Genomic DNA, 19,824 nt, shown 5'->3' with positions numbered 1-19,824 from the left:
AGGTCGGGGACACCCGTACCTACACACACGTAAGGCCCTTCCCCAAAAGTGATAAAGTCCTAGAGTCACTATTGGATTAGGACTGAGTGTTGAGCTGAAGTCTCTCCAAATTGTCCCTTGGTTCTCACCACATCCATGTGGAGGAGAAATTCAATACCCAATTACCAGGAGAAACAACGGACACTGCGCACTGAAGTTACTGCCCCTGTTCTCTATCCACGTGCAAAATCAAAACGTCTTCTCCAGGTTGACGGTGGGGTGGGGAATGCAGGTTGGAAGGACGGGGCTGTGCCGACGCGTATGTAGAATTTGTAGCAGCTTTGCCTTATCCACGCAAATTCTACGTGTTACTTGGTCCTATCTTAAAAAGGTAACTGTCAAGCAACTCCAAAACAACTGGCCTCCCCCCAAATCTTAGCTTGTACACATGAAGTGAAGTCTCAGCTTCTCCTCTGGAGAGTACGTTATAGCTTGTCAAACACTCTGTCCACAGAGCTAATGGGTCAATCTCCACAAAGGGTGGGCTCTTCTTCGACTTTATTCAGCAGGGCCTCGGCCCCATCTGTACTTGCGGAACTCCCAGGCAAGGGCTATTTTCGATCCCTCCATATTACTGTGATCTGACTCATCTGGGCGAGCATTCACACACACCAACGCCTGTTCTGTTTGGTGAAGTGTGCCGCTTAGAGCCTTGAATTGTTTTGTTCCAGCTGTAGGCCGAGTTCCTGCAGGATAAGCAAGTAAAGTGCAAAAGCGTGCTTTCAAAGGGCATTTTTAACAATACAGAAAGGATGCCACCTAGAGCATTCCCAAAGCTAAAAGCAAAATAATGTCCAATCAGCGTCTGCAAGGGCAACTCGTTAGGCCATGTTTACACAAAGACCTCATACCGTCTTGGCAGTAAAGATCTTCTCCCCACCCCTGTATGCTGTGTCCTTGAAACTAGAAAGACACACATTCACACACACACACACACACACAAACACACTCACACTCACAAGGGTGCATGACACGGACGCTGTAGCAAAGTCAAAAGCAGACTTTGGTCAGATAGACTTTGAATACCAGCTCCACCACCTTCTTGCTGTGTGATCTTAAGTAAGTTACTCACTTAGCTTCCCTGAGCCTCTGTGTCTTCAACTGTGTAATGGGTTTCCAAACACTTCCCGGAGAGTATTGCTGGGAGGTTTCAGTGAGCCCACGCCCATAAAGTACCTCATCTAGAGCCTGGCCCATGGAAGCCACTGGATACAAGACAGGGAAGCCGCTTGGCCAGATCTGCCTATAGAGTCTAGAATTTTAACCCACTATTATAAAGAAGGTACCAAGTAACAGAGGGTGGAAACCCAAATGAATGAGATCCTTGGACAGTTTAATCAGGAAGCTTTTAACTTGACAGAATAAGAAAAGCCCCAGTTATCTACCAATTTCTTAAAACACATTTTATGTCAGGCTGGAATGATTCCCATAAGAACCAACACCCACACCCGCATATACATTGTTTTCCAAGTGTCTATTTATTACTATGTGGACACAGGATGTCACCAGTGAGCCACAGCCCCGTGGAGGCATTAACCGAAACCGACCTCGGACAGGAGGGGTCTCATCAAACTTGATTCTTATTTGGCTCCTTTCCAAAAGCAATGCCAAAACTTTAAGTAGAGCCTAAAATTGGGGGGTGGGGGGCGGGGGCCAGAGGGCTACATGTGCTCTAGACATGGGAGAGCTGTGTATTTGGGGGAAATGGGCAGGAAGAGGTCTGCCATGGTTCCAGTAGTCAAGGATGTGGTGGGTATAATTTTCCCTGAAAGCCCAGAAAGCATTAGATGGTTTCTGGAAGTCTCTGCTAGTCCTGTGATCTTGTGATAAATCTCTCTGTATTAGTTATGTGACATCTGCAAACAGTGGCACCGAGCCTGGGAGGTCCATAACCAGCAACTTCCCAGTGTTGCCAGGTCCAAATGCTTAAGTGTGTGGCACAAATAACTAAGTTTGAACCCGCGTAACGGCCAGCCAACTCTGAAAAAGGCTGAGGCGCACACAGGATGGTTGGCCTAGTACGTGTTTTTCCCTTTCTGATAAAAATTCACTTAGAATCTTCCTCTCCAAACCTATGACTAGCCACTCCCCCCTTTCCTTCACTGGATGTTCTAACCTCATGGAACAATCATAATTATCACCACTTGCTGGTTACTCTTTGCCTAGAAACAATCAATCCCAGTGGTGCTCCAATTTTAGTGACTAGCTGGTGTGAGGAGAGAAAGGAGCAAAGGAAAATAAGTGATGCTTTCGGAATAAAGGAACACCCACACAGGAAAGTGAAATCTTTCAAATACTTCTTTTAAGTATTATTTTTTCAAAATGGCAATAATGGCACTTAAGCTGCAAGCAATGAAAACAATTCAATCTCCTTGTACAAGGGTTGGTTGAGGGATTAATTTTCCTTTTGTTTGCAGATAGCAAGATTGGGCCTCGGGTCACTATGTCTACCCTAAGACACCCAAAGGGACAAGAAGCCCTGAGATGGAATGATGCCATGGTCCTCCTTGGTGTGTCTCAGACATGCAGGATGTCTATAAAAATTTAGGATCAGCTAGACAGAACAGCAAGCCACCGGCATCGTGCAAGGCAATAGTTTTGGTATTTTTCCCCCTCTTATCAAAACAAATTGTAACAGAAGCTCCACTGGAAAAGTGAACATGAACATTTCAAAAGCCAGTTTATTTTCACCGTTGCACCCACTGAGGAAAATGCATGATTTTTGCCTGTAACCATGCAGCGGCTGAGGCTGAGTTTTCACCAACGCTTGCAAGTTCTTTGGGACTACCTGCCCCTGTGAGAAAGACAAAATTCAGTGGGCTTCTGCCATTGGTTAAGGTAATATCCACAGTGTGATATGTTTGTGATTTTTTTTTCTTTTGTAATGAGGAAAGCAATTGCACCTTTTAATATGTGCGCTCTGATCTGCTTCCAACAAATTGCAGGTGCTCTCGGGTCCCAAGGACATTCATTTGGAGCTTAAAAAGGCTAGGTATGCACTGAACCGTTTGTATCAAAACTGGAGCTCAGAGCAACATTCTAAAATGTCCACTCTAACCCAAGTTACAAGTACCACTTCACACCCCAATCCAGTCCCCTTCTGTGTGCGCACATATCGCTAACGGTAGGTTCAGGAAATGACTCCATTTAAAAGACACACCTGTTCCTTTCAGACGGCTGGTCTAAGGAATAGCTGCCCTTTTCTACCCGCCAGCGCGGGGCGGCGCTTCACTGGGGCACAGCATCGCCTGGACGTGCCCTTGACCTCTGCGGCCGTGACCTCCTATGCCTGCGAAGGCTCCCTGGGTGTCCTGCGGTCGAGATGGAAAGTGAAGTCCTTGTTCTTTGATTCCTTTGGGCAGAGCAAGCTTTCTCAGTCGTTTATGGCACAGTGAAATATATTCTTCGATGCTATGTAATTTCGGACTAACGAGAAGTCTTGTTTAAGGCACGTGTCTCAGGGTGAATTAAAAAACAAACAAACAAAACCCACAACGCTGGGTCAAGTCCAATGTCCTTACCGTTTAGTTTCTGCCTTCAAGTAACGCGTTGTTCTCGCGCTCCTGGTCTTTGGTGTCCGTGGGGGCCACGCCATTCTCCATCTCGGCCTGCGGCTGGATGCAGTCAGTCAACACGGCCGTGCTCGAGTGGTCCGGGTTACACACCTTTTCCGCCTCCTCCTCTCTCTTCTCCTCATCCAGGGAGTAATTCCGGAAGGTCCTGTAGATCTTCTGAACATCCTCGGGCAAGGTCTTTCTGATGTCCTTGTTCTTCCTCTTGGTGAGCCTGGAGGCGGACCCGAACTTGTTGATTATGTTGTCCTCAGAGGCTCCCTGCCCGTGTTTGTTGAGCTGCTCGGACCCCTGCAGGCGCAGGTTGTTGGGCCGGTTGTTGATGCTGTCCTGGGACGAGGCCTTGAAGCGGCCCGCGTCCAGGGCGGCGAAGACGGAGCGCTTCTCCGGGGAGAGCATGTCGAGCGAGTGTGCCCTCTGGTCCAGGCCCAGGCGCCGGCGCTCCATGCTGCGGAGGGTGGCCGCCCGCTGCAGCTTGTCGTGGATCTCCACGCTCAGCCGCCGCCGCGTCTCCCGGAACTCCGCCGTCACGTTGGCCTTCCACTCGGCCGCGTGCGCCTTGATTTCACCCACCTGGCGGAGAGACGGGAAAACAGCCACGCGCTGAGGCATCCTCCTCCGCCTCGGCGTTCAGCCCCAGGCGCGCAGCCCTCGGGTGTCCCCGCGGGAAGGAGGCTGCGGCGGGCCCCCCCCCCACCCCGCATCGCCCAGCGGGAGGGCCGGGATGCTACCTCTGCCCTCGCCCTTCCTGCCGCCTAGACACCCACCTCTGAATGGCTCGGGTCTAACGTGGCTCGGGAAGGCACACCTGCTGGGGAACCCGATGGAAGCTTGAGATCTGGAGACCGTGACTGAAGGAGGAGAGGCGTTTGGCATTCTGGGGCAGAGATCAATGTTTGGAGTCGGACAGGCCCGAGTTCCCGTTGCTTCCGCCCCCTTTTTAATCGTCTGGCCTCGTTCCTCCAGCATAACTCCGGGGCGGTCGTGCCTAGCTCACGGGGTTTTCCCTGTTACGTGAGGCAGGCATGCATCTAGCACGTTCAGCAGACACAAAGCAGGTGTTCAGCAGGTCCTTTGCCCTTCCCTGTCCCTCCAAGATCCATCTCTATCTGGGAAAGGTGACCCACCTGTCCAGTTAGCCTGGGAATGTCGCGCTTTTAAAAGGGAAAGTCCTCAGTCCTGGGCACGCTGGTCAAGGTGATCACCCTATATCTGGGCCGTGCTATGGCCTTGTGCTAACTCTGGTTTCAGAAGACCCTCCAGGGCACATGGTAACCAAACTTCCAGGGTCAAGGTGCAGGAAGGGGGCGTGTTCTGCCAAAGCCCACAGAACACACTTCCTTACAGTGAAGTTTTGCATGAGGATCAATCCCAAATCTCTGGGCTCCTTTTCAGCAGGGCTATTAGTTAAAGTCTCATGCTTTCCTGTACAGATGAGTAACTTGGACTTTTGGATTGAGGAACGTCAGTATTTATGTTGTGGCTTTCTCTTTCGTTATAGCTGATTTTCAGCAGGCCAGTTAGCTATCTGGGGAATCGGACCGGAGAGTGCATTGACATGGCTTATGCAAGCCAGGAAAATTAAAGCATTGCCCCCAGGAGTGATCTGGGAGACGTCTCCATTCAACAACGCTCTCCTGGGGCCTTCCACATCAAATGACCACATTCTGGGAAGGGAACAGTCACCCTTAAAGAGGCTGCCCCTCTTTGTGTTTCTTTGGGTTTTATCTCCTTTCCTTTCTTTAGCACATTCCTTCTCTTTACTTTGCCCTCCCTCTCTTATTTCTTTTCCTCTCTTTCCAGATGAACTACATGGACATTTTTTAAAAAAAAACAAAATCTACCTTTCCTCCTTATGCCTTCCTTTTCTTGCCTCTGTGTAGGTTTCCATGCACATTTATTTGAGGAAGGAAAGACTGTGTGCCCCTGGCTACAGAGATATACTTGTTTCTACAGATCTGATAACCAAGAGGGGGCATAAGTGAAAGGGACCCCTTGAGTTCACTTCCCCACGGCCAGCCACAGTTCAGTAACTTCAGTCTCATATGGAATTGAGAAAAATTCACATATTTGCTGATTGGGGACAACTGCACACCTCCCTCAAATGTAATCTACCTCTGCTATGTTTGTTTGTTTTTCTTTTCATTTCTTTTTTTAAAAATAAGTTGTTGTTTACTAGTCTTTCTAGGAGCTGTGGGCTGGTGGGTCATCAGATTTTCGCACCTGCCAAAAAAGGATCCAGAAATAACTGCTATTCCATTTAGCCTGGCGTTTAAAACAATTCAAGGATTCAAAACGAGGAAGCCTAGAAGCCCTCCATTTAGTAGGACACAGTCTAGCCCACAGAATAGAGATAGGTAATTCTTAACACGAGCCTATCTGATCTCAGGAACATTCATAGAATCTGGAAAGGGGTCCTACCTCTTCTTTTGTCTTTTTGGACAGAACCCGTAGCCAATCTCCGATCATACTGAGGACAGCTGCAAAGTAGGCAAGGCCAACAAGGATCCAAAACCACACTAGGGGCTTATACCACTCCCGGTAATGGATGCCAGCATTTCCCCCTGAAAACAACCAAATGTTACTTTAACCAGGATCTAGTATATAGTCTTCGCAGAGCAAACATATCCCAGTCTGTGTAGCAGAAATGTCATCCATCACCATCTAACAGCTACTAGGCTTGCTGTAATACACAATGTGACATCGGTGGGATGGCAAGGAAAAGACGTGTCTCTTCCCTAAAGTAGCCTGACCTGCGGCTTAACTTCCTCTGAATCTTGACCACTAACCATAATACCCGTAACAAAAAATATTCAGCGGCCAACTTGATCCACCTAGTCTAAACCTGAGCTTGACGATGAATCACTTGAATTAGAGGACAACAGAGCGGGCCCGGTTGTCAAGTTTTTCTTAAATTGCCTTAAATTTAATAAAAATAAAATATCATTAAATAATCCCGAATGGTTGGGAACTCCTGGAGCCACGTCCTTCTTAAGCACACATGCATGAACCAAGAGATGAGTAGATGTATGGAAGTAATATTAGACTGAACGGTATTCCTGAGACTCGGACCCAAGCAATAGTGCTAACCAAGGGATGGTGTTCACATAATGCTAATCCGTAGGGTCAGTTAGACTGAGCAATTAGAATCACTGTGCTAGAACGAAAAGGGACCTTCAAGGCCAGCTAGTTCAATCCCTTTACAAATAGGGATTACAGTAAAAATCCATCAGACCAAATTGACTAGTTGCCTGACTGCACTGACTGCTGTCCCATTGAAAGGAGCAGTCATTATTCCAAGTAATTAGCCTATTTATTCTAGGCCTCCTACAGGCACTGCCTAAGGTAGCCATGCAAAAGAGATTCCAAGCCCAGCAACCTCTCCTAAAGAAGTAAGGAAGCTCCATGAAATAACTAACAGCCTTGCTCTCACTCCGTGAGATGTCGTTGCCCACTGAAGCAGGCAGGTGGCCATTTCTAAGACAACCAACTTGAACCATGGATTGGTAATTATGGTACCACATGGTGAGTGATCACTGGACTTTCCCACTGGGGCATGTTTGTAACCTCATCTAGCATCCTTGAATCCATACTGAGCTCTTATGGTATCAAGAATACCTCCCAAAGGCAGCTGGGCAGGCACTGTGGCTTGTGGCTCTTTTCGGGGTGACCAAACCCACTTTGCAACGCCGCCCGCGAGGTTTCCATAGCTACAGCCACTTCTTAAAATTAGAATTCCAAATTTTGCTAAAGGGCTCTGTGGTTAAACCCCCCTCGGTTTGGTGTAGCTGCCTTGTTTTGCCCTTTCAGGCAACTCTCCCCACTCAGCTTTCTCTAGGATACAGTTGGAGTTTCTGCAACATTAAGTGGGTTTCGAGGTTCATTTCATCTCTGCGCTAGGCTAGAGAACTCTGCAGCTTTCTCCTTGGAGCTATCTAAAAATAAATATTTACCTTCACAAGTCACCATCACCCAAAAAAGACTGTCACTAGGGTGCGCTAGCGAACAAGGCTGCCTGTTCCTTTATCAGCTGCTAGCCTGGAATGCAGAACTCAGTATGTGCTCCCAGTCAGGGTCCAAAATGCTTGTACTGTTGTTAGACTGTCCTAAAGTGAGTCAGCTACAAAATAAACCAGCACTTGATCCTGCATGGTGACTGATGTTCTGACCGGTATTTCTGAATTGATGCCCTGTCAAATCACAGCAACCATCAACTCTTGTTAATGTATCTTTTAAAATGACGGGCATCCTTCCCTTTTGCTCTTAAAAGTATTGCCAAAAGGCTGTGACATACTTCCAGTGTTCTAAGGCATGCATTCTTCAGATTGGTCTATGTTAGCCCTAGAAACTGCAGTTTAGAAGGGCCTGGTCCAACTGCAGTCAGCACCGTGAATTATAGAAGACCCGAGTCTGCGGAGACTTCAGGACAAAGGAAATATGGCTCTGTAATCTGCGGTGAGTAAGGGAGTTAAAACAGTGCTATACAGGGGACCCTGCTCAATATTCTGTAATAACCTAAGTGGGAAAAGAATTTGAAAAAGAATAGATACATGTATACGTATAACTGAATCACTTTGCTGTACACCTGAAACTAACACAACATTGTTAATCAACTCTGCTCCAATATAAAATAAAAAGTAAAAGAAAAAAAAAAGAAAGGTACTCTGTGGGACACATATTTACATGTACAACCACCATTATCAAAAACCCATGGGGAAAACGTATCCATTTTCTCTCACTCAGTTACAACAAAAACAGACTTTAAAACATTCTAACAATTCTATGTGTTTTTCTGTAGATTTGCCCATTTGCTCCATTAAAGTCTTCCATTGTTAAAGATCACTAAAAAAAAAAACAAAAAAAAAAAAACAGTGCTAGTGGCAGTCACAACCTTACCAGGTAAGTAAACATCAGCTCAAGTGCTGGTGTGTGCTACTGTAGTCACAGCCCATGGTGGCTCATAAGGATAAATAATAAATGTAAATCACAAGTAATTTTTTAAATCTCATACTCCCAAGGCTGTGCTATTTGTGCCCCAGATTAACAGGTTGACAGATGGAACTGCGCGCTTGGTTAGAAAGCAGGGTTTACCATAAGTGCCCTCCAGAAGATGGTCCTCCAGACAGGCCAGTGTTAGCACAGGGGGCTCTGCAGCACAACAGAGTGCAAATGATGCTGGTGAAGGGCTTCCCTGGTGGCGCAGTGCTTGGGAGTCCGCCTGCCGATGCAGGGGACGCGGGTTCGTGCCCCGGTCCGGGAGGATCCCACATGTCGCGGAGCGGCTGGGCCCGTGAGCCATGGCCGCCGAGCCTGCGCATCCGGAGCCTGTGCTCCGCAACGGGAGAGGCCACAACAGTGAGAGGCCCGCGTACCGCAAAAAAAAAAAAAAAAGATGCTGGTGAAATAGCTCTAAGCTGCAGCTGCCGTTACATGTGTTCACCTGGGACTGGAACCTCAGCTGAGTTTTCCCACAGTGCAGCTATGGGTGATGCTAAGGAATTAACCAGACAGCTGTTCCTCTTACTTTCCTCATTTCTCTGTGTGGTGTCTTTCCAGAGCTTCAGGCCTCTCATCAAATGGCATCAAGTGACCTCTTGCCCGAGCTGAGGATCTGCACAATGGTTGAGCACTGTGCAGAAGGAAAGATTGGTGGGGTCCCAGGCCTCGGGCTCTTTGTAAACAATTTTTAATCCCTTTGACTTTGCAGTTCTTAGTCCTTAGCCAATAAAAAGGGAGAAAAAACTAAAACTGCTATTTCTACAAAGTGGACTGCAGTCTTCCTCTTCCCAGTTGGAATAGCTACAAAATCACTCCAGAATTAACCTGGAGACACCCATGCACCTGCTGACCAGCCTTCACAGCCTCTCCAGAATTTTCTGTTTTCCAGATTCCGGGAGAGGAGATCCCTGTCCTCTATAAATGTATAACTTATGATAGAGTTGCTTGGTCAGAGTGTTCACTTCTTGAAGTAGAAAATGACCGACTCTCTGACCACCTAGAACTATTCCATTAGGAAAGAGAAGGATGGCCTCCTTCTATTCCTGCCTTCCTACCACGCTCGGAAAGCGGTCCACGTAAGATGTCAGATCTCATCTCAATTTTCAAGCTCCCAGTCCCTAGATGCATTTGATGGTGGTTTTCTTTTGCTTCCTTAAGCACAGTTCATAGGCATTTATTTTTACAATGAAGGCTATTTCTCCTATATACATTCATGCAGAAGCCATTATAATATTATATTCCCTCGGGGCAGTTTTCAGCTCCTGGTAGGTCACCGGAGTCTTAAGTCTTGCATCCGGACATGCCCAGGACAACTTCTGCAGGGACAGCGGCTCTCACCTCAGCATCAAACAGCTTAATCTGCAGATCACTGCAGACTATACTCTACGCTAATTTCTCCAGAGTTTCATATTTGCCACTTGCTAATATAGCCTTTATCAATTGATTCAAGCAGCCTTAATACAATTCAGAAGTCCAAAATCCAATGAGAAATTCATTTCATTCATAATTCATATGGTGATAAGGACACTCTGCAACCTGGGGAGGGAGAGGCTGGCTTCCTTTCAAGGCAGCAGCCCGCTGCTGTTTACATCGCATAGGACCACGGGCTTGAAACAAGCCTGTGCACATCAGCAGTGATGCTGAGCCTTTTTCATTTTCTTCTCCCACATCTTTTCTCATGGTTTGGAAAAGCACTGCCGGCAGAATATTTTCCCCACCAGGGCCCTGGTAACTGGGATGCCCAGGGTGCTTACCTGCCACAAAATCACCAAAGCCAACCGTGGTGAGAGTGACCACCACAAAGTAAATGGACTCCAGGGCCGTCCACCCCTCAATGTATTTGAAAATGACAGCGGGGATTGTCACAAACACAACACAGCCGGCCAAGATGAACAGGATGGTCGAGATGACCCGGATCTTGGTCTGACTCACTTGCTTTTTCTAAAGAACAGCAAAAGAGAAAGGAGAGGCAAGTCAGCTCCATCACCCTGGATTCGGAAGACAGAGGTAGAGAAAAAAACATCAGTGGCTTTGAACCTCTCTTTGGTCATGGGCAGCTTTGTGAGAATCTGACGAAAGCTGTGGACCCTCTCCTAGAGAAATGCACATTCAGAAGTTTTCAGGGGGTCTAGGGGTCCTTGGGCAAGAAATCCCACTTAGCTTGGGGTTTAGCCAAAGAATCATGCCCATGGAGTCCAGAGATAGACAGGAGGCACACTGGTGTTCCACTGAATGGCACTCAAGACAACACTGGCATGGCAACTAAACTAAATAATTTACAGACTGTCATCAGGGGACCCTAGCACCATTACTCAACCAGAGTGCCTGGACCTTTGTACATTGCTTAGATTGAGTTTCTGCAAAAGTACACATTTACGTCATGGAAATCCTCACCATGTGATCTATTTTCTAGTTATTGCCTTCCGGTAACTTAGCAGAGAACCTCCAGAGTACAGAGAGAACTTTGCATTCATACACCTCATTTTACAGATGCAAAAAGAAGTCAACAAGGGTAAGGAACTTGCATAAAATGTTGCTAATTAGGGGCAGAGCCAAGATGCGAATTCTGGCATGATCTCAGTCCGGCGCGCAGCGATGGAAACCGACTTTCAAATTACTCAAGGATTCACCAGTTCAAAGTTGCCAGAGTGCTCCTCCAAGGACAGAACCAGACTAACCTCTGTGAAGAATAGGCCTTCCTGTTTCCCCTCTCGGAAGGAAGACTGAGAATAAAAACTTGTCACTGAGGGCTTCCCTGGTGGCGCAGTGGTTGAGAGTCCGCCTGCCGATGCAGGGGACACGGGTTCATGCCCCGGTCCGGGAAGATCCCACATGCCGCGGAGTGGCTGGGCCCGTGAGCCATGGCCACTGAGCCTGTGCGTCTGGAGCCTGGGCTCCGCAACGGGAGAGGCCACGACAGTGAGAGGCCCGCGTACCGCAAAAAAAAAAAAAAAAAAAAAAAAACTTGTCACTGAGCGACCTTGTCAGTGTCCAGGAATTCCTAAACTTTCATCACAGCAGGGTCACGTCAGCCAGGTTTCCCAGGACAGAAATGGTCAAGAGAGATTCTTCTACGATCAACCACTCAGCTTGACCAGGAAACGCTAGCCAAGGCAATGACTAGGTCTCCAAGATAGGAAGGTTGATGATGATTCTGTTTCCCTTCCTCTCATTCGCCTCTTCCTCCTTGACTTACGGAGACAAACATCAGTACCACCTCTTCCCTGGAAAACGCCAAGGGACAAAAGAGCTGGAAAAGGAGTGGAGAGGCTGCTCTTCTCTGTAATCATGCCTCAAAACTATCTGTCCCACCTGCCTGGGGTCTTGAGTCCCAGGTATGTTCAATACGGCAGAATGGAATGGGCAGGTAAATGATAGGAAGAGTGGAGAATATTTATTTGCACAAATCTCAATCAGCATTATTTACACTCCAGTTCCTGGATCAGTATATTCCCCTAAATATTCGTAGGAAAAGCTAAAGACATACAATCCTTTATAAAAAGGAGTCAAGTTCTCTAACTCCTAAAAGAGTACTCAGTATATAAAGTGGGAACAGGAAAAAATAAATTGATCCAAGCTTTTATATAGTTCCCTCCCCATCTCCTCAGAAAAGCCATCAGAAAAAAAAAAGATAATTTATTGATATTTTTGAAACTGCATATGAAAATACCATTTTTCCACAAATGAAAGTACTGTGACAAGATAAATTACCTGAGAACCACAAGGAATGTTTTACCCATTTCATGAATTTCCAAATAGGATATTATAGAACTTTGAGGGGGCAGTTAAGGCCCCTCTGAGAATCCAGAAAATTAGTTATTATTAGCCTAGTTTTGTTTGTAAACATGTACAAAACTCCAAAGCCCAAAAGGAGATTTTTACCACAGATCATTCAGTTAACCTAATTGCCGGCAATGGGAACATCATTTTCCCCCTCGGTAAATCGTCTCCTCAAATGCATAATGAAATTCAAGTGAATTAAATGTTTGTGAGACACTAGTTAAGTCAGAAATTAGGATGTGAATGCAACTGCAATCCAAATGAGGTTGAGATTGGCAAAAGAGAGCAGCACGTACGGAGGAAGCTGGAGACATTCCCAGGCTCCAGGAGGTGGGCAGAAGGGAAGATGGCACCGGACAGCATTTGTCTTGTAGAGGAGAGGAAGGTGTGTAACAAAGGCTAGATGGTGGAGTCTTAATTGCATTATCTGTTGGAGACTTTACCTGCAACGTAAACATTTCACCACTGCTCACTGCCCAAGCCAACCAACATGTCCCTGGGCTGCTTCCTCCAGACATCCTAGGGTGATGCTCAGAGAATCCTTGGAGAACTTAGTCATCGGAGTATTTTAGGGACTTACGAAATCAAGTGTCTTGCATGCACGTGTGTGTGTAGGTGTATGAAATTGCGTATACCCATACTTCACTATATAAGGAAGAGATACGGGTGTAAGATTTTGGCAATATCTGTTATTCTGAATACTCATGTTTTTGCTGCCCTCTAGACAAGTTAAAAAAAAGAACAGTTGCCTTAATTGAACATTTTAAACTGTAGCTTTCAAGCTGGAACCACAAACACGTCATCCAGTGATCTCTGGGCTTCTTATCCTCATTAGCTCTGCACCCGTTCACTACTACGGTAAAATGGTGTTTAAGAACTTGGCGTCTAGGGGCAGCCTGCTTGAGACACATCCCATCCCCACTGCTAAATGACTGAGTGACCTTGGGCAAGTTTCTCCATTTTTCTGGCATCAGTTTCTTCCTCTAAAAATGGAGGTAAGAAAATCCACCTCATAGGATTGTCTGGAACATTAAATGAGTGTGTAAAAGCTCAGCACAGCGCCTGCTAAATGCTTGGTGATTGTCAGCAATCATTTTTGATGTAAAAGTTCAAGGCTTTCCTTAAATGTGGACATTCCCAGATTTAATGTTGCCCTTTGCTGTTGAGGAAATGTTCCCTCACATCTGGCTTAAGATAATCTTTGTTTAACTTCAGGTGGTCACTGCTGGTTTTCCCTTCCTGGATACATTATCTCCTATAATTACCTCCTTTTCAATAAGAAAAAAGTCCTCATTCTCCCTTGGTTCTTTTGTGCTGACTCTGGACTGAGCTCTCAGACAGTCTCAGCTCACAATTTTGGAAGCTTTTTTATTTGCCTTTTAATTAATTTCCCCCAAGATTTTCATCATCCTTCTGAAACTGACAAGGATTGCTGTTAATGGTTGCCGGTGTCAGGAACCAGCTGCAGAGGGTCCCTGAAAGGCACAGCCTTTGGGCTCCTTGAACTGCCCCCCTAACTCCCCCACCACTTAGGGAGTCAAGCTGTGTTTCCCTGGTGGGGTTGCTAGGCAAAATCCCATTGCTTATTTACCAGTAGGCAGAGCAGCTAGCAAAAAGCTTTGTGAGAGCCCAGATCTCACTGAGCTAATGTGTTTTTAGGCTAACAAAATTGTTATCTGGGAAGAGATGGTTTGATACAATATTTGGGCAGAAGTGATAGAATAGTTGTATATATCTGTCCAAATCTTGTTTTCACACTTTTTGGATTAGAATAGATGATGTGGGTTTTCCTTCTCCTTATGCAGATGGTATCATGCAATACTATTTCCCACGTCCGACTGGCACTAACTGTAGGAATTTTTGAGGAACTCAAACCACACCTCCTGTACAGTTCTTTTAGTTGTCAAAATTATTTAGTTGTCAAAATTTCCAAAGAGCAAAATACATTTCATAAATAGGAGGCAGGGGAGCCGGCTCTAAGAGCTCTCCTTTGAGAGAGGATGCATGTGCTGATAATTCGGGTAGTGTTTACTTGTTTCAGACCTCAGAGGGCTAAGCCACACATCCAATTCTCATCAAGGATAGTGGTCTTCCCCTGTTTGTTTACTTCCACAATCTTATTTTAGAGAACAAGTATATTTCTATTCATTTGTGGGCTATTTCTTTTTTGATTTTTTACCCCTCTCTAATATCTATTCTTCTTTTCACTTTTATGAGATTTCTTAGAATTCTGAGGTTAGCAATCCAGATTGTTGTGTATGGCTGAGAAACTGTTTATTTGCTGTGATTTTTAGCCAGGACATTGGGGATTTTATTCAATAATAAAGACACCGTCATAAAAACCCTAGGACAGGAGCTAGGCATGCAGAGCTCTAGTTTATGGTTCAGTTTTGTTTTGTTGAAATGCAAACACATCACCATGGTAATACAATTGAACTGAGAATGATTTCTCAAAATGGAAAGATAATAGGAGCTGCCTCACAAAAGAGTTGACTTTATTTTCTGATACTATTATGTTTTTCACAAAGATTTCTTTTTTAAAAGTCCAATTCTAATGAGTGGTTTCAACATCACAACGAATAGCCATGTAGTACCAGCAATTCTATGAACTGTGAGGAGAGCCGTTAAACACCATTTGCCTATAATCTCCACGGCAGAGAAACTATAAACACACATTAGTAAGAATCATGCAGTAAAATCTCCGTGGGGCCTACTGAAAATGTCCCACTCAAAAGCAGGATAGTATCTATACCAAAAAAAAAAAAGATACAAATTACACGAAAGGATAGTATCTATACAAAAAAAAAAAGATACAAATTACACGAAAGGATAGTATCTATACCAAAAAAAAAAAGATACAAATTACACGAAAGGATAGTATCTATACCAAAAAAAAAAAGATACAAATTACACGAAAGGATAGTATCTATACAAAAAAAAAAAGATACAAATTACACGAAAGGATAGTATCTATACAAAAAAAAAAAAGATACAAATTACACGAAAGGATAGTATCTATACAAAAAAAAAAAAAAAGAAAGAAAAATTATATCTAACATCTGACTCTGAGCCACGTTTCAGCATCCAACAGATTTTTGGCGAGTTCAGTGCTTTGCTGGCATGGCCATGCAAAGTTTTTGAAAAAGCCTTTGGTGTATACAATTAAGTTGTTTTTATCACTGATGTGCCAACATAGGTGCATCTGGGATGAAGAAAAATTAAAATCCAGAAATAATCATAATTCTCAGCTGTTCCACTCCGGGAACAGTTTAATTAAAATCTTTGAAAGTTTTCTGTTCAAAAATTCTGTGGCTTTTAACATTTGAAGATAATTCTCTATTGGAACACAAGATTTTTTTGCACTTAAAATTCAACCAGGTAATTCATTCAGCACATAATTATTAAGAACCTTTTACATGTCAGGGGTTGTTCTAGTTGCAAGGGACACAGGAGTTAAAAAGAGAGAGAGAAAGTTCCTTCCTCATGCACACAAAGTCTAGTTGGCTGGGGCGGGGTGGGAACATCTGAATCTTTGGCCAAAAAACAGTCTTTGTGGCGCTGTCCATGGTGCCCAGCCCTGGTCTAACCATTGAAGGCAGTTATTACCTAATGACATCCCAGTGATCAAAAATATCACCTGGTAGAGAAGAAAGGAATATTCTTGTAGCTATTGTAAGTGGAATACAAAAGTGTGCCACCTGTAACAGAAGATGTTTGGATCTTTGTTAGCTAAGCACTCAGAAACTATGTCCCAGAAATCAGAACAACACATAAGTGATCACGCCAATGGAGGAAACACCCAGCTGTAACCATGACTGAGGAATGATCCTTCTCTTTAATTGAGGTATGAAAGGCAGGCCCGTGGTAAGGAGAGGAGGCTGGGGACACCTCCTGATGAGCCACATCAACAGAATAACTCCTGGCAATCCTGACAGATGCCACACCCAGCTGCTCACCTATCCAAATTCTAAATGTATTTTACCCAGATTTCAGCAGCAACATGAACAATGTTCCCACCGAAAAATGCCCTCTCCACCACCATACACACAAGCATATAATGATAATACTACAGTAACTAGGCTACAGACAGCTGAAAGGTAGACTCACTCTTCTCCCTCCCTTTGCTAACGAGGGTTCAAGGTCATAGTTCATTGGCCAAACAGTCCACAGTAGTCAAGACACAAGAGCCCCCGAATAGAAAAAGTGTTCCTTCCCATCCCTGCTGCTTTTTCCCTTGTTCATGGGCTCCACACGCTGTAACACACAGGCCTCTCTCCAGCCTCTGACTCTGATGCAAGAACTGTGAACTCAGCCTCTTCCTCTCTTCTTCCTTTTGGGAACAAGCTGCCCTCAAGAAGTACCCCCTTGTGATCTCCTGTCTAATTCTCAGGTTGTACTAGGAAACCCGTTTTTCCACAAATATAAGCCAAATTCTCCAGTGTTGAGGGGACATAGTAACATTAGGTTGGGATCTGTCATCTCCTTTGTCTTATTTCTCAATTGGTACATACCTTGGGTGGGAAAGAGGGGATGCTGTTTATTTGGTTCTTTCAAAGACCCCAATCATCTCAACTCTGTTACCATGTTTGTTTTAAAAATTTTGGTGATAGCTCAGTAATTACTCCACTATGAAGGGGGGAAGGAAGTCAGACCACATACTGTGGTGTAAGTTCTTTTCAAAGGCAGGTAAATTCTCTTCTTTAGATTGTGGCCCCTCACCAGGAAGGAACACATGTAACAAAAGGGGCAAAGAAAGAGTGAGATTACAGTGGGCCTCCTGATAAGAAGATAAGGAATTGGGAAAGACAAGTCCTGGCTGAGCTGTCTAGGAGAGACAAGAACCTTGCCCAGGGTCTGGCGGCGGGGGGCTTTGGTGGGGGCGGAGTTGGGGAGCAATGATCATAATGCATCCGCCTAACACACGAGGTAAGTAAAATGCTCACTTGCCCCACTGTGGCTTATCAAGGAGCTCTTCACTCTTTCTCGTCCTTCCTGGCATCTCTTAGCCATGTCACTGTTGACTGGAACCAGCATCTAAGAGCACCCGGGAAGTATGGGAGAGAAGAAAGCCTTCAAATGCCCTCACCTTGGGTATGAGTAGCCCAGAGAGAAGGCATCTGTGAGCTTCTGGTGGGCTTCCTGGAATGACTGTCTACATGTCCAAGAATCAAGATAAGTGACAAACAAGCATGTATTTTCTGTGGTCTTATTTATCTTGCCTGTTGGAAGATTTGAAGAAAGCCCCCAAGATCAGCCAGATTTAGGTCAGCAGCTAAAAAAGCACCTGGATATTATTGAGTCAATCTCTGTAAAAATTCCTGAGTTTTATCGGGGAAGTGGAGAGCAAACCCTTTCCCAATGGTTACACCCTTTCTTTCCTTCTTTCTTTCTTTTTAGACAGATATTTTTAATGAAAGCCCAGAGGGATGCTCATCCACATAAAACTATAAAGAATAATGAAATAAGCATTAAGAACTCATATAGGGAAAAGATGTGTGAACTACAAGAGAAAAAAAGGCAGTGAGAAGCAAGAAAAATTAAGAAAGCCTTTGAGGGGCTTCCCTGGTGGCGCAGTGGTTAAGACTCCACCTGCCAATGCAGGGGACACGGGTTCAAGCCCTGGTCCGGGAAGATCCCACATGCCGCGGAGCAACTAAGCCCATGCACCATAACTACTGAGCCTGTGCTCTAGAGCCTGCGTGCCAAAACTACTGAAGCCCGCGCGCCTAGAGCCCGTGCTCCGCAACAAGAGAAGCCACTGCGATGAGATGCCCGCGTACCACAACGAAGAGTAGCCCCCCCACACCCGATCACCGCAACTAGGGAAAGCCCGCGCACTGCAATGAAGACCCAACACAGCCAAAAATAAATAAATTTATTTAAAAAAAATTTTTTTTGGAGGTATTAGAAGGCTTTCAGCTGGGCTTGCACCTCTCTGTTTGAGAAACAAAGAAAACAGAAGAGAAAGAGATATGCTTGAACTTTTGAGTTAGACTGGAAACAGAGAAGTTTAAATAAGAATGGAACACAGCTTCACAGAAAGTCACCCATGGTAGTAAAGGGGGTTACTGCAAATGATTCAAGGCAGGAGACTGGTGCTGGAGAGAAACAACCCTGCAAGGAGGCCAAGGAGGTGAAGGAACTCAGACTTAATGTACTTTTCTGGTTGGTTCCTGCTCCTGGCAGAATTTTCATTGATAGCCTCATGGCAGAGTCGTCCAAAGTGGGTATCTCAACATCCTGATAGACTTGTCCTCTTTGTATCTTACTCAAGTTTTATACAAATCCCTCAAGGACATTCCAAGTTCCAAGTGTGTATGCATTGTGAGCAAATAAATCCATAATTCATCTATGTTTATTCATCTATCATCCTTCCACGATTATTAAAGAGAAGCATTGTTCTTTAATTTGATTAGAACGGATTTCATTAGAATGTGGATTTGATTAGACATGACCAGACAGAAGCCTATTGGTATTACTAAATGAACACACACAATAAATGTCCCAGTTGTTAGTTAATTGGCATATTTTTTTTCCTTTTAAGAGAATTAAGTTATATACAAACCCTTTAATGGAGCTTAATGTAATGACTAAAGTATACCTTCATCTTTCATGAAATGACTGGGCTGTTTAGCTATGCAAATGATAGCAGGCGTGGACATCACATGCTCTATAAGATAAAATAGTAAACAGTGGTCCACTCTTAGGTAAGAGTTGAGTCTCTGCAGGTAATAATTTCTTTAGAAAAGTATTCTCTTTAAACTAGAAGTATTCTCATCTCGTTTTAGATGACTTCAATCCTGGAAAGTGTTTAGCAGAGATGCATGCTTTATTTGAACCGTTCTCCACAGAAGACCAAAAGCGGAGACCCCAAAGACAATTTTGTAAAAAGACATCCAGGCTTCCTGAGGTTCTCCTCATGTTGAAAAAAGACTAGAAAATGGACTTGGACCCACCCTGGTAACACACAGCCTGCAGTGTGCTGTTCACGACCTGTTGAAGGCCAACTAACCACCCTATTATCATGTTGTGATAGAATTAGATCACAGGTCATGACCGCTTTAGAGGACACCAGTCATTCCTTTTTGTCCACCCATCATCTGAACCCCCTTCTTTTGTTTGGTGAAAGACAGAGACCTCCTCCCAGCACAGAAGCTGAAGAATGCCAGCTACTCACTTTCCCAGCCTCCCTACTACAAGGACACAAGCATGCAACCCAGGCTCCCCCCAACCAGAGAGACGTAAGTCAGACTTTGAACAAGGCACTACTGGGCAGATGTGGCAGAGTGGATCATGAAGTGTTCGTCTGAAGGTTTTCTGTGTTTTCCTCTCTCTCTTTTCTCTCTCTGGCATCCCAAAGGCCATTCCTAAATGAGGGGTGATGATTCTCAGAGGCATCTTACAGAACCACTTCTTCATCTCCCAGAGACTAGAT

General features: G+C 45.0%; 1 protein-coding gene across 1 annotated transcript in view; it reads right to left on the bottom strand.

Moving 5' to 3' along the window:
• Window positions 1–3,563: 3,563 nt before the first annotated feature.
• KCNK10 (potassium two pore domain channel subfamily K member 10) overlaps window positions 3,564–19,824 on the bottom strand; it is a 136,666-nt gene continuing 120,405 nt past the window's right edge. Inside the window, exons 5-7 of the mRNA XM_065871568.1 lie at window positions 10,364–10,550; window positions 6,033–6,175; window positions 3,564–4,184 (exon numbers count right to left, since the gene is read on the bottom strand). Of these exons, the coding sequence (XP_065727640.1) occupies window positions 3,564–4,184; window positions 6,033–6,175; window positions 10,364–10,550 (951 nt within the window). The remainder of the gene's footprint in view (window positions 4,185–6,032; window positions 6,176–10,363; window positions 10,551–19,824) is intronic.

Source organism: Phocoena phocoena, chromosome 2 (assembly GCF_963924675.1).
Source record: "Phocoena phocoena chromosome 2, mPhoPho1.1, whole genome shotgun sequence".
Classification (NCBI taxonomy): domain Eukaryota; kingdom Metazoa; phylum Chordata; class Mammalia; order Artiodactyla; family Phocoenidae; genus Phocoena; species Phocoena phocoena.
Note: the sequence above shows the minus strand (reverse complement) of the source record. Positions and strands in the feature narration are given on the sequence as shown.